The sequence below is a fragment of the Macrobrachium rosenbergii genome, chromosome 5 (assembly GCF_040412425.1).
Source record: "Macrobrachium rosenbergii isolate ZJJX-2024 chromosome 5, ASM4041242v1, whole genome shotgun sequence".
In the NCBI taxonomy this organism is placed as follows: domain Eukaryota; kingdom Metazoa; phylum Arthropoda; class Malacostraca; order Decapoda; family Palaemonidae; genus Macrobrachium; species Macrobrachium rosenbergii.
Window position 1 is genome coordinate 54,225,477 of NC_089745.1, and position 13,415 is coordinate 54,238,891.

General features: G+C 42.3%; 1 protein-coding gene across 3 annotated transcripts in view; it reads left to right on the forward strand.

Annotated features, from left to right (window-relative positions):
• The window catches only part of Ubqn (ubiquilin), a 105,362-nt gene that overhangs the window by 66,801 nt on the left and 25,146 nt on the right, over positions 1-13,415 (forward strand). For all 3 annotated transcript variants that reach the window (XM_067104395.1, XM_067104396.1, XM_067104394.1), the window contains one exon: positions 4,509-4,647. In XM_067104395.1, the coding sequence (XP_066960496.1) occupies positions 4,509-4,647 (139 nt within the window). The remainder of the gene's footprint in view (positions 1-4,508; positions 4,648-13,415) is intronic.

Here is a 13,415-nt window from a genome sequence, read left to right on the forward strand (position 1 = left end):
GATGTAAAAATTAATGGTGTTTATGGTTAATGAAATTTCTAATGGAAATCTTTGTCCTGTTATAAACTTCTTATAAGGTTGCACATTTTAAGTGTCATGTGCATTTTAAGTGTCGTAGATGCCTTATTTTATCTCTAAGGCTTGAAAGGTTTAATTTGTAATCCTTCATAAGATATATCTTGAATTTTTAATAGTTCCCCTTTTGTATGGGCTGAGTCAGTTTGTGTTTTTTGTTAAGTATGATTCTTTTACCTAGGTACTGCCATTTTCCTCTATGTTTTAACAGTGATTGAATTCATTATTACTGTTTTTTAGGTGTATTGATCCTACTTTTTTCTCATTGAAAATATGTAATGAATTTTAATATTGGTTTTTTGATACAGTATTTGTTATTTCAATATGCTTAGAATTTGTTTTGGCCCAGGTAGTTTTTGCTTTTATTTAACTTATATATCATTACTGATGCCTTTTCTTTTCAAGTTTAAGGAGCTTAATCTTTGATACTACTCCTTTCTGCTGTTGACTTAGGGCATTTAATTTATATTTTGTCCATATGTAGGTCTGGTGATATACACTTAGGACATCGCCAGATCTGATTGTGTCTTTTCAATACATTTTATCAAATATATGACATCCAGCCAGCATATTACTATGACTATTACAAAGAGAAATTTGAGAAAAGGTGACAAGACAACAAGTCAGTAGTGACTACAACAACAAATAAAAGGACATAGAAATATTGATTAATAAATATGACTTATTGGATCCATTTTTATAAAAGAAAGCATTTGTAAGATTATGATTATCAGTGTAAGTAAATATCTTCAGAAAGTGAGGGGCCTGTGAACAGCAGGCCCAGTTAATAATACCAGTGGAGCCCAGAGCTCAGGTTATGAGCACATGCTGCCTTGTAGGCAGAGGTCTCTTTAGGTAAGGGCTAAATTCAGAGTTGAAAAATGTGGCCTTTCTTGTCACCCTGACTTCGACTCTGGATGCTTGATGAATGACTTTGGTTTAAAAACTAGTAGGCAGTGGTAGATGTTACTAGCTTTGGTCAACTAGGAGCTGTGCTCTTCAGGAAACGTTTTGTTTTTGGTGTATTTAGCCAGTGAATCTTTCATGGATTTTTCCACACTAATGGGTAGGCAAAATTTATAAAGGCCCCTCAGTCCCAGGCATATGGAGTCGCTAGGAATCTCCTTTATCAAAGCATAAAGTGAAATTACATGCGAGGGAGGAAAGAACAAGACAGAGATGTACATGATTACCTCACCTGGTCTGGGGTATTGCCTAGGTTGTATTACCTGGTCTTCATTATTTAACAGATTTTGTTACTTTTAATAGGGAGGCCACACCATTGATCGGTGCGATATGGGACAAGAATTGAGAATGTTATGAATTCCGAAGTTGGTAGGAGAAATGAGAGTGCTGAGGATATTAATAGGATGCAGTTTGTTATTTTTTGCACTGCAAATCTTAGAATTGACACTCATGATTAGAATTGACATTCATGAATATACTTGGACATCTCCAGATGTCAGTTATAAAAACCAAATAGATTACATGGCCACTAATTGAAAGGGAAAAGAACTCGGGTGATGTTAGGAGCTATAGAGGAGCAGGTGTTGGCACTGATCAACTTGTCATTACCACACCAATGTAAAGTTGAAAGCACCTAACAAAAATTTTGACAGCATCTGTGCTTAAGACATTAAAGCTTAGATTTTCAGTTCAAGAAACCATATCTGTAGACAATCAATGAAGACAACTGACATCAGGAATACACATTATATCAATTTGCTCACAAGGAAAAACTGGGATATGGGTAACAAGGTGGAAACCTTGGATATTTAGTAAGACCCTGGACTACAGGAGAGACAAAACAAGACTGACTTGCAGGAAAATTTCAAGAGAAGACTGAGAAGTAGAATGTGTTGAGGGTGTTGTACTCAGTCTAGTTAGAAGTGCAAGATAACAGGAAAGAATATCTGGAAAAACAGGCAGATGATACTGACAAAGCCATATTCAGGGGGTAGAGTTGGTCATAATGTACTGGACATAATTGGTAAGGAAATATTTTTAGGTTAAAGATGAAAGACAAAACAGCAGAACATAATTGTAAGGGCATGAATGAGAGATGTAAGGGAAATGATTTAATTATAGTATACCATAAATTGAAGAAAACATGAATTTGCTGTTGATTGAATTCATGGTTTTTGGAGTGGAATTGGTAATAAAGAAACTGAGGAGATGAAAAGCACTTGGCTATGGTGGAGCCACTACTGAGATGATTTTAGCTGAAAATAAAATGACTCATACTGACTAGACTTTTTCCAAATACAGTATGGAATTGGCCTGATGACTGGGAATTGGAAGGTCACCTGACTTAAAAATGGTCACCATAGAGATATTGCAGTAGTATTGTTTGTGATGGAAACATTTAGTATGCTTTTCAGTATGAAGTAAATTGATAAAATGCATAGAGATGAACAAGAGGGATTAAGGAAAGGCAGGCGTTGCACAGATCAGGTATTGTAATACATATGTGCAGCAAAGTCTGAAATTTGAAAATCCCCTTGTGATGGCTTTTTTTGGGTAAGAGGATGCTTTTGACAGTGTCCACAGACCAATATTATGGATTATCGTGTATTATTTTGATCTTCCCTTGAATTGTGTCAAGTTAATTGAAATTGCCCATGAATGAAGTAGATTAAAAGTTAATGTTGGAATCTGGTTATCTGGATTAGTAGTTCATAGTGGGGTGTTGTAGGGTAATGATGTCACTTTTGCCGTTTGCGTTTTTCGTGGATTTTATAATGAAGAAATTCTAAAAACTTGACAGAATTATGTACAGCTAATGGTGTTTGGATCAACAACAAACACCTGAAGATTTACAAAACTTAATGTATAATGTTTATAAAGAGATGGGAATTAAGATAAATAAAAAATAAAAGGTGATGAAGACAGAATATACACAAAGGGATGAATTAATTTTAGGTAGAGAAGGATTAAAGAGAGTGAATTCTGTTTAGGAACAATTAAATCCAATATAGGTTCCCTTGAGTTAGAATTTAGTGTAAGACAAAATGTGAAACAAGTAATGGACAGACTGAGTAAGATTTGGAAATCATATTGACTAAAATTGTAAAAAATAAATAAGATCATATCCCATTTGTCTAGTATGATTTCTATTGCTGAATAGACATAATTCATGTCATGGCAGTGAATCTTATCAACAAGAGTGTTTCTAATATGGTCAGTAGTTAGGATTATTAAAATGATGCCACTGCAGTGACTTGTAATTTTCAGTGACTAGAAGTGCTCTACCATCTTTTAGGTAGTGGTTTGAAAAAGACCAGTGCATTGAAATAATATAATCCTGCCTTTGAATAGGTCATGCTCCTATGACATTTGAAACCCACGTAAACTAATCTGTAAATGCAGAGAAAGCAGAACAGCACTTAGTCAAACTTATCTTCAGTGGTTGTCCAATTTTCAACTAAAAAATGCCATACTTGTATATTTGAAGCAGATCCTACAAAGAATATTTGCCAGTCTTAAAAATTCAGTTTATACAACAATTAAACCTACAAGGGGTTGCAAATTATTAAATAAGATCTAAGGTACTCATTAACAACAACCCCCTTTGTACCAATCCTTTGACAGTTAAGACTTTCAACTCTGGTATGGTATAATTATTTATTAATATGTTCATTTGAGAATAAAGCTTTAAGCAGAAGCAGAAATATGAGGAGTTGGATGGCAGCATAGAATGAGAATAACACTATAAGGGAAAATGGAAGTTCCACATGTAGATAAAATAATGAGGAATGGGGATAAAGGTGGCTTAGGAACCCTGAGGGCAATAGTATATGGTGGTATGAGCAGGGATCCCTTGGGAACCGGATAGAGTTGGAAGACCAAGAACTATGAGATAGGAGGCTGGAGATTTGTGGAAGAGAATGAGTTGCAGAATTTCTCAAAAGCCTTATATGCTACAGTGATGGGAGTGATGTTGATGATGACTTATATAGTTCATGGCACAGTAATATAAACATGTTCTGCTGTTTTAGTTCCAAGACATGATTTTTGTATGTGCATTAAGGATTTTTAATCTTTTTGTTTTTCCTGAGAGAAATTTATCATTGAGGTGATTAGAGCTTAGGTTAGATATCCCTTTTTTCATTAGTAATTTAATTTGTAAATTAGGTGTTGGTCACTAGTATTGTATGTGCATAGGAGGTATTTTTGTTTTCAGATGTACTATAATACTCATGATATATAAGATTTTTGCCACCTTTTATGACTTCATTATTTTTAAATCTTTCAAAGCAAGGTTCATTGTACAGTTTTCATCATGTTAAAGTAAGTGACAGTATAATAGGTTTATAATATTAGTGATTAGAGAATGGGCAATTTATTATTTTGCCAGTGGTAAAAAGTCTATATATGTATTTCCTTTAAAGATAGTTTTGTGATATACCTAAGTTCTTGATTTTTTCATACAGCGTAATCCTGAAATTTCCCACATGTTGAATAATCCTGAAATGCTTCGTCAAACCATGGAACTTGCCAGAAATCCAGCGATGTTACAGGAGCTAATGCGATCCCATGATAGAGCGCTATCGAATCTTGAATCCATTCCAGGTTAGTTGGAAAGTAATAGCCCATTACTTTCCTAGTCTTAAATTTTGTTATAAAAATTTGTTGAGCATTTATTCTTCAGTTCATTTGTTGTCTATTTTAAGGAATTATGTTTCTATAGATATTTACAAATATCTTGTATCCATATTATATACAGTCCTTCATGATGTACATGTCTTGTAAATATGGCAAGTAACTTTTAAAATGTGTGGGAAATGTATTCGTTTAAATAATCACACAGCTGTGGCATTACCAAATCTCGGTCAAACCACCACATGGTCTGTATGAGTGTCTTGAAATGTAAATTGTTCCTGCATGATATACAAACCATCAGTCCTTTACATTAGGAATTACGTACAGTGAAGCTGGAAACGGCCATTAACACTCTTTAATAAGGTGGTTAGGCAGTAACTACCGTCCAGTAGGCACGAGTCCTGCCTGTCCAGATGTAAACATCCCAAGTTGATTCTGGCCATCATGCTGTGCAGATGTACTTTCAGAGCTCTCTGCCTGATTGTTGTTAAACTCTTCTCTCCTGGTGGGATCTTTTATGTTGGTTTTGTGTATATATATTTTGTGTTCGATATTATTTAATATACAAACCCATGATTTTGATAGCCTCGTGGTAAGGCCATCTTTCCTCAGCGTGTGTTTCTTGGGGTCAGCGACCAGTGGGGGTAACAATTTTGCTCCCCCTCTCGTTTGGACCTCACGTCCTCCAGTCCTTGTTCGCAGGTGTGACTGTAACCTTTTCTGTCTTGTGCGAGTGTTGCACTTCACTGCCTGCACTGTGGTGGTTTTGCTGGGAGGAACCTTTTCGGGGGTGGGTGGTTCTGGCCGTTATTGGAAGTTTATTCGCCTCCGATGGCACCCTTGGTGACTGCCCCTTCATTCCTTCTGGTAGCTTCCCTCCTGTCCGTCTCTCCTTCCTCTTTGCTCACTCCAAGCAAAGATCGGCGGGGGGTGGGGGGGCGGTCAGCATTGGGCAACCTCTTCTCGGGCCTCCTCTTGCTTCATAAGGCAATCCCCCTCAGAGCGAGAGGAGTCTCTCTTTGGCTAATTTTTTTTTGCTTTTTTCTCCAGGTTGACAGCAAGTATCGTAAGGTGCAGCTGAAGTTTCCCTGTAGCAGGAAGGCTGCCCTCATATGGGGATACTTTGACGACAACCACAGTGACGTTAATGGCTAAGATCCCCACATTAGTGTAAACACTGTGCCCTGACAAGGGGGACCAACCACTGTTCGTTCTCTGGCACTCCTGTACGCTGTGCCACTGCCTCCTGTCGTACCTGTGGTCCCATCTGCTCCTGCTGTGCCTCCTGTCTTTTTGCTCTGGTTGCTCTTGTCGCCACTGCTGATGTTCTTGAAGCTCCTGCTGGCCGGGGCCGCTCATGTTGTGTTTCTTGCCTCAGCTCTCTTGGTCGCTCCTGTTGCTTCACCTGGTGTTTATGTCACCTGGGCCGCTTCTTTTGCGCTTCCTGAATTAGCTGTCCCGGCAGTTCCTGTGCTTCCTGACAGCCATCCTATAGAAGATGTCGGAGAAGGGATCGAGGAAGAAGTCATGTGAGATGTAGGCGTCGTCTTCAACCTCATCTTTTACTTCGTCCTCTGCTGCTTTCTCCCTTTTTTCTTCTGAGGCTCGTCGGCTGAAGAAGAGGAAGGCTGCCTCTCCCTCCCCTAAGAAGTCCCACCATGGGACTTCTAAGGGACTGCCTCCCTTCACGAGGAGGCAGTGGGATCTTTCGTGGGCTCTTCCCGGTCTTCAGGCTCGGGAACTGAATTGCTTACCCCAGGGTCTTGTGTTTCGGGAGTTGCGGGTGCACAGACTTGGGTTTGAGCTCCCGTTGCCATTCTGGGGGTTCTGCTCCTAGACTGGTGCTGTGTCGGGTGCTCAACTTTAAGTCACACCGGGTGCTCAAGAATCTTTGGAGTCTCATGCATCCTCAACCAGTGTCGGAGAGACCTCTCACCTTCCTGGTTCAGGCACAGGGCGAGAGAAAGAACCAAGACCTGCAAGTGTCTCGGTTCTTCCTGCCAGTACTGATAGTGCTCGGTCAGGTTCCCAGCCGGGTGTCTCAAGTGCCTGGAGGGGATGGAGGTGTGTCGCTTCAGAGGTCCTGCAGGACTTTCAAGGGACTACTGTAACACTCTCCGGAGAGGCAGTGGGTTCCCTCGTTTGGCATAAGCTCTTTGTTGGGTGAGTCGGTAGAGCTGCGGACTGTCACTCGATGGACTGGAGTTCAATTCCCCGGCCGGCTGATGAAGAGTTAGAGGAATTTATTTCTGGTGATAGAAATTCATTTCTCGCTATAATGTTGTTCGGATTCCATAATAAGCTGTAGGTCCCGTTGCTAAGTAACCAGTTGGTTCTTAGCCATGTAAAATAAGTCTAATCCTTTGGGCCAGCCCTAGGAGAGCTGTTAATCAGCTCAGTGGTCTGGTAAAACTAAGCTATACTTAACTTTTTCTTCCCGGCCCTTGGGGTTGGGAACCGATTCGCATTCCCCATTGGGGTCTCGTGTCTCGGGGGCCTCGAGTGCACGACCTTTCGAGGTCATGCTCTCGATTCTAGTTCTTAGAAGTCTTCATCTAAGACTGAGCGCTCGGATTCCTAAGGATCACGAGTCGTCGAGTGTCCCAGTACTAGGGAATTCACTCTCTGGTCTGGTTTAGGCACAGGACGAGAGAGGGTGTCGAGACATTCAGGTGTTTCAACACTTCTCCAGCTTCATTTTGAGTGCTTGGTCAGTTCTGAAACTCATGTCTCGGATCCTTGGATCCAAGCACTCAGGATAGCAGTCAAGAATCTCCTTTAACCTTCTTCTCGAGGGGCTTTGGCCTTGAAGGAGATTAAAGCATGTCTTGAGGACTGCTAGTTCACGGTAGACGAGAACAGAACTTTCCCGGCTCGGCTCAGCTCGGCCCACTCGCCCAGCCCCTGATCATGTTACGAGGCTGACTCTGCTCTCTCTCGACTCTGCTTGCTCACCCAGCCTCTGATCACATTTACATGATCGGTTCAGCTCGCTCAGCTCATGTGGTTCGGCTTGCTCACCCAGCCCCTGATTGCGTTTTGGTGATCGGTTCGGCAAACCAGATGTTGTCAAGGTTCTCAGGAGACTCGGCTCAAGTGAACCTTTTGTTCTCTTTAGGTTAGAACTTCGCCGTGGCATTAGCGCTCTCCTTCCTCTGTGCTGCCGTCATCACCTCTTGGTTGATGATCGCCCACAGTTAGCAGCTTCTCCTGCTGGTTCTTCTAGTGGGACAGGTAAGAGTGCCTTTTCTCCTCCTCTTCCCTCAAACCCTTTTTGTTGTTACCAGGGGATGCGAGTCAGATAGAGAGGACTCCAACATGTTTTTTTTTTCTTGTCAGAGTTCCGCTACAAGGATCTACATCTCAGGCTCGGTTCTCGGATTGGCTCGCTGTACACCCGAGTAGTTGAGGATGGTCTTTTGGGTTCTGGTGAGGTTATCCCTCCAAGGAGAAGAGATTGTGAGTGTCATGCCCCGGGAGGACTCAAGGATCTTCTTCAGGATGTGGATACCTCGATTTTCTTTTCGCAGAGATCTTCACGCCAATTCATCAGTACAGTGATCTCAGGGGGAGGACCACGACCTCCTGTGAATACTGTAACTCTTCACTGCTCCTGACAGGAGTTTCCTTGAGGCTGCCACAGATCTTGCTTGCTATAAGGGCGTTCTCGACCAGATGAATTATTTTTTCCGTGGACAAGGAGTTCATATTGGTCGAGCCACCCAATCAAGCTCCTTCCTCTTCCTCTTCCTTGACAGAAGCGATTCTTCTTGCCTTGGAAGGGTCTTGTGCCGACTACCAGATTGGCCTGGCTGTGGCTCGTCCAGACTCGAATCTGTCGCTGTTTCCCTTTGCTGTGAAGGGTGTTCCCTCTCGCAACAAGAGAAGGCGAACCTGGAGGACAACGCTGTGTCCCTCCAGGTAGTCTCTCCTGAATCTGATCCTTCCAGTCTGGCTTTGGTGGGTTCAGTCTGGTGGTGGGTTCATCTAACCAGCACCAGACAGCAACCTTTGGGCAATTCTGGTGCTAAGAAGAGGGACACTGTCCTGATTGCGATCTCCAGTCTACTAAGTCCTGAGTCGTCATATTCCCTCAGGAATGGACCTTTACTTGGTTCTGCCTCCCTCTTTCGCAGAGAGTAGGTAGATACTGCAGTACTCAAGTAATGTGTCAGGGCAACTGCCTTGTCCTCTGGACAATGGTAGGCTAACCCTTCCTCACCCCCTATACTAAGAAGTGCGCATACATGTCTCTTTCAGCCCTCTTTCCAATTGGGAAGAGGGCAGAGGGAGGAGAGGAAGGGAGAACACTCGGAGCAGCGTTCTCCTGCTGGTGCCTTGATGAAGGAATTAAGTTATTGGAGTGTATGACAGCAACACAGCCGAGACCTGGTAGTGGATATCCTTCAGGAAAAGTATGTTTTCCTCCAGGTCTCTGCCACCTTTCATCGAACTTCCATTCCATCTCCTCTCCCATGTTCCTGTCTTCGGGAGCAGCTAGCCTGGCTAGAGCTAGTTGTCTTCGGGTTCCTGTCGTCGCGGCAGAAGCTTTCCCCTCAGGCAGTTTCGCCTTCGATTCTCTTCTTGGAGATTGAAGGAGGTCTGCTTCCAGTTCTTAATCCTGTCCTCTCAAAGGATGAGGAAGGACTTAGGCTGGTGCTTGATCGACAGGAACCTCAGAATATGTCTATGTCTCTATGTCTGCATATTCTCCTCGAGACATGCCTCTGTCCTCATATGCACCAACCGGAGAACAGGTGCACACACCTGTAAGACCGTTGTCTTCAAGGTGTGCAACTTGAGACAGGAAGTACCTTCTCATCAACATCCTGGAACTCCTCTAAGAGTTTCAGGATCAGTCTTTTGAGATACTGTAATGGCATCTATCAACAAACAGGAGGGTCTCATTTCCATCCTGTTGCTTTGGTTGACTTTGCAGGTGCTCGAGTGAACTGTGGTGCATTCTGTAGAACCATCAGCCAGATACATTTTAGGCAGTGGGATGTATTGGCAGGCACTCTCAGCCTCTGGCATCAAGTGACAGGGACAGAGAGCTCCCTTCACTCAATTCTTCACAGAGAGGTTGCTCGACTTGAGGGCTCCCTATCATCTTTCTGTTTGCCGCCCAGCACAGCAAAAGTCTGCAGATCTTCTGCTCCATCATACCAGACCCACGGGCAGTACAGTCCCTGTGCCTCACGACTATAGACTATCCAGCTTCTTTTGCAAGCATAGGCTTTTCACTGAGCGGCAACGGAGCCTTCTGCAGTAGTACCCAGTGATTGGAGCCATCTTTGCTGCTTGGTGTCATTGATAGGACTTTTTCTGTGGTCAGATCCACTCTTCAGCAGGTTACGGACTTCCTCCTCCTCTTTGCTGAGAGTTTCTTCTCTCCGGTTCAGTTGTGAAGACTTAGGTCCACATTTGGCCTAGTCTCTCACCTGAAAGCAGCCCTTTTCTCCTCATTGAGATTTAGCTACCAATGAGAAGCTTCGGCCTTGCTCTCCCAGGGACCTCAGCCCCCTGGGTGGCATATGACTCATTTAGGGTTCCTGTCTCGTGCTCCGCAAGGGCCCCTGCGAAAGTTGTCAGACAGAGATCCAACTCAAGACCATCTCTCATCTCGCTCTGGCATTGGAGAAGAGGATAGACGATCTTCATGGACCTTCCTTGCTGTGAGCATTCAAGGGATGAGGATCAGTAGCTCAACTCCGTCTCGGATGTCGTAGCAAACTCTGAACCCATTGGAGCCTGTTGCCAGGTTCAAGTTCTTCATAATCCCCTCTCCCTTGGACTTTGTAGCTGATGACCCAGATCAGTTGCTGCTTTGTCCTGTTAAGGTGCTGCAGTACTTTCTGAAGAAGACTCGACATCGTCCAAAGACACGTCTTTCTTTCTGGCCTCGTGTGACGCTCAGAAGGGTGTACTCTGCAGCTGACATTGACGACACCTGTACACTCTGCCCAAGAGCTCACAAAGTCAATGGCTTGGTCCATCCCTTGCATTCCAGAAGTTTGTAGGTCTGAAAGCAGGGATGTGGTCTCATCAGAACACATTTATGTCTTTCTGCCTTTGGTTTTTTGCCCATGAGTCATTGGAATTTTCTTACCCAGCTCCTGTAAGATGACAGGTAGCATCTCACCTAAGGTGTACGGTTTTGGAAGTGAGAGGGATTACGAGAGTGACTGGCCTCTCCTCCTCCTTCCTTGTCCCACTGCTTCTCTTCCTTCAGGCAGAGAATGGAACTTGACCGACACTTGCTGGAACTGGCGTCTGATGCGGTAAGCTTACACACCGAGCACCCGTTCTTTCCTAGAATCATAGAAGCAATCCTGCTCCTTCCTCCCCTTGCAATAAGACAAACCCTTTTCTGGTTTTTTCCTTAATGCCTCCAACTCTTGAGATTTTTCCCAGCCAGTTTTCGTATGAGTTACGATTCCTCACTCATTCAAAAAGGTCCAGAAGCTGACAGTTGATCTTGCAGCTCCTATACTCCAATCAGTATGTCAGAGGCACGGTACCCCTCCTCGTTCTTTTGACCAGGAGTATCCCAGGTGTGGCGAACTCCAGCCAGTTCAGACTCGCTCAGATACCTCCTTCCAAGTGAGTCTTCCTAATGTAAAGGACCGTTGGTTTGTATATCGTGTAGGAACATATCACAGTTTTTTAAATTAAATTGTATTTTTCCTAACTATACACACCTGAGGTCCTTTACATTACATTTATGCCTGCCTCATGCCACCCCTTCAATCTGAAACCTGGGTTGAAAGGCAAATTGGAATGTTTACATCCGGGCAGGCGGGACTCATGCCTACCTAACAGTAGTTACTGCCTAACTACCTTGTTCAGGAGTTTTAACGGCCATTTCCAGCTTCGCTGTAAGTAATTCCTAATGTAAAGGACCTCAGATTTGTATAGTTATGAAAAATACAAATAGCTTTAAAAAACTGTTATTTATTATTGTATAATATTAATGCATTTGAGTAATGTAATTTCCCATTTTAGAAAAACAGGATTACAGTTGTTGCACTTAGTTGTAGTAAAATTTGTTGAATTTTTTGTTTAGTTTGAGTAATGTAATGATTAACACACTTGAAGCCATCTTAGGAAATCAGTTTCCATAGAACTGCCAGGTTGGACTTGTTTGAAGTATATTTTCTTTTGATTTTATACTGGAGATTTTGATAGTAGAAAGAGAAAAATAGAAGATAATACTCCATGCTATTTGTTGTGAAGTGTGTACAAGTAATCCCTCAATTATCCAGGTTAATAGAGCCAAGGGCCCATCAGATAAAGGCAAGATCAGGATAAGAGCAAGTAAAAAAAATCTAGGGGTGTGCAAGGGCAACTCCATACCCTTCCTCACCTAACATTGTCAGTACCGCATAGTGGTAAACAGTATTCTTATAAACAACAACCATCATACTTTAAACTGAAAACTTTATGCAAAAAGTAATTATATGCCTTATTTTCCAATATTGGTAACAAAATAAACTCCATAGATATACATAACAAACAAGCAACCCCTTTCTTTTTCTCTCCGTGGGACATGTACAGTGAACCCCCCGTATTCGCGGGGGATGCGTCCCACACCCCCCTGCGAATGGGTCAAATCCGCGAATGCTTAAAACCCCTCTAAAAACACTTAGAACTGCCCATTTTGATAGCTTAAACACAGAAAAACCCTGTAAAAATGCTTATACCTGAATATTTTAATAGTTTTATCACAAAAAGTGCATTTATTCATGAAAATTATATGAAAATTCAGTAATTAGTGAATATTTCTCAGTGAAAAATACCGCAAATCGGTGAATTTTCCGCTAATGATGGCGAGATATGTTCCACAGAGAAACCCGCGAATGCGTGAGTCCGCAAACGTTGACAACGCGAATACGGGGGTTCACTGTAGTTTGGTAGGCTACATGTCTTTCAATTGTAGCCAGAAACACTAAATATGCTTATAAACAACAACCATCCCACTTTAAACTGAAAACAATGCAAAAAGCAGTTATCTATCCTATTTTCCCTTATTTGTAACAAAGTAAACTCCATAAATACACTTAAAAACCAAAAAGCAACCCCCTTCTTTTCCTTTTGTATGCAACACATTGTTTGATAGGCCAAATGTTTTTAATTTGCAACTGCAAATAAGACTGCAGGTTTGTTAGATATGAAAAATACAGATTAGGTAAAAGTTTGTCATTTTTTAATATTTGCAACAAAATAGTCCCCAAAAATACACTTACAATAAAAAAAAAGCAACCACCGTCTTTTTCCCTCACATGCATCACGTAGTTTGGTATGTTACACAACATTTTTCGTTGACCTTGTGGACTTGACTCCTGGCTGTCCACTTATCGAATTCTGCTTGTCCTGGGAAGTCGTAATATCACGCTGTACTCCTCCATTATGCGTGACCGGGACCAACTTGCTCCATCCTCTCAACAATTTCTTATTTCTGTTTAAGGATCAGCACCTTTCTTGCCCTCTTAGGACGAGATGGGGCTATGCACACAGGCGACAGCATGACACACAACACAAGCAGGACATACACTGCTGCAGGCACTGCTAAGAAAGCCACATGCTGAGAGAAAAGCATAGTGAACGCATGCCACTCGAGAACAGTTCAAACAAGCAACTGATCAAGCACAAAGAGGGAACAGTCTTTGTTACTGAGTGTACTGATGCTTTCTGGATGTAGGCACTTAGCATATGATATGTTTATGATTCCATGTCTG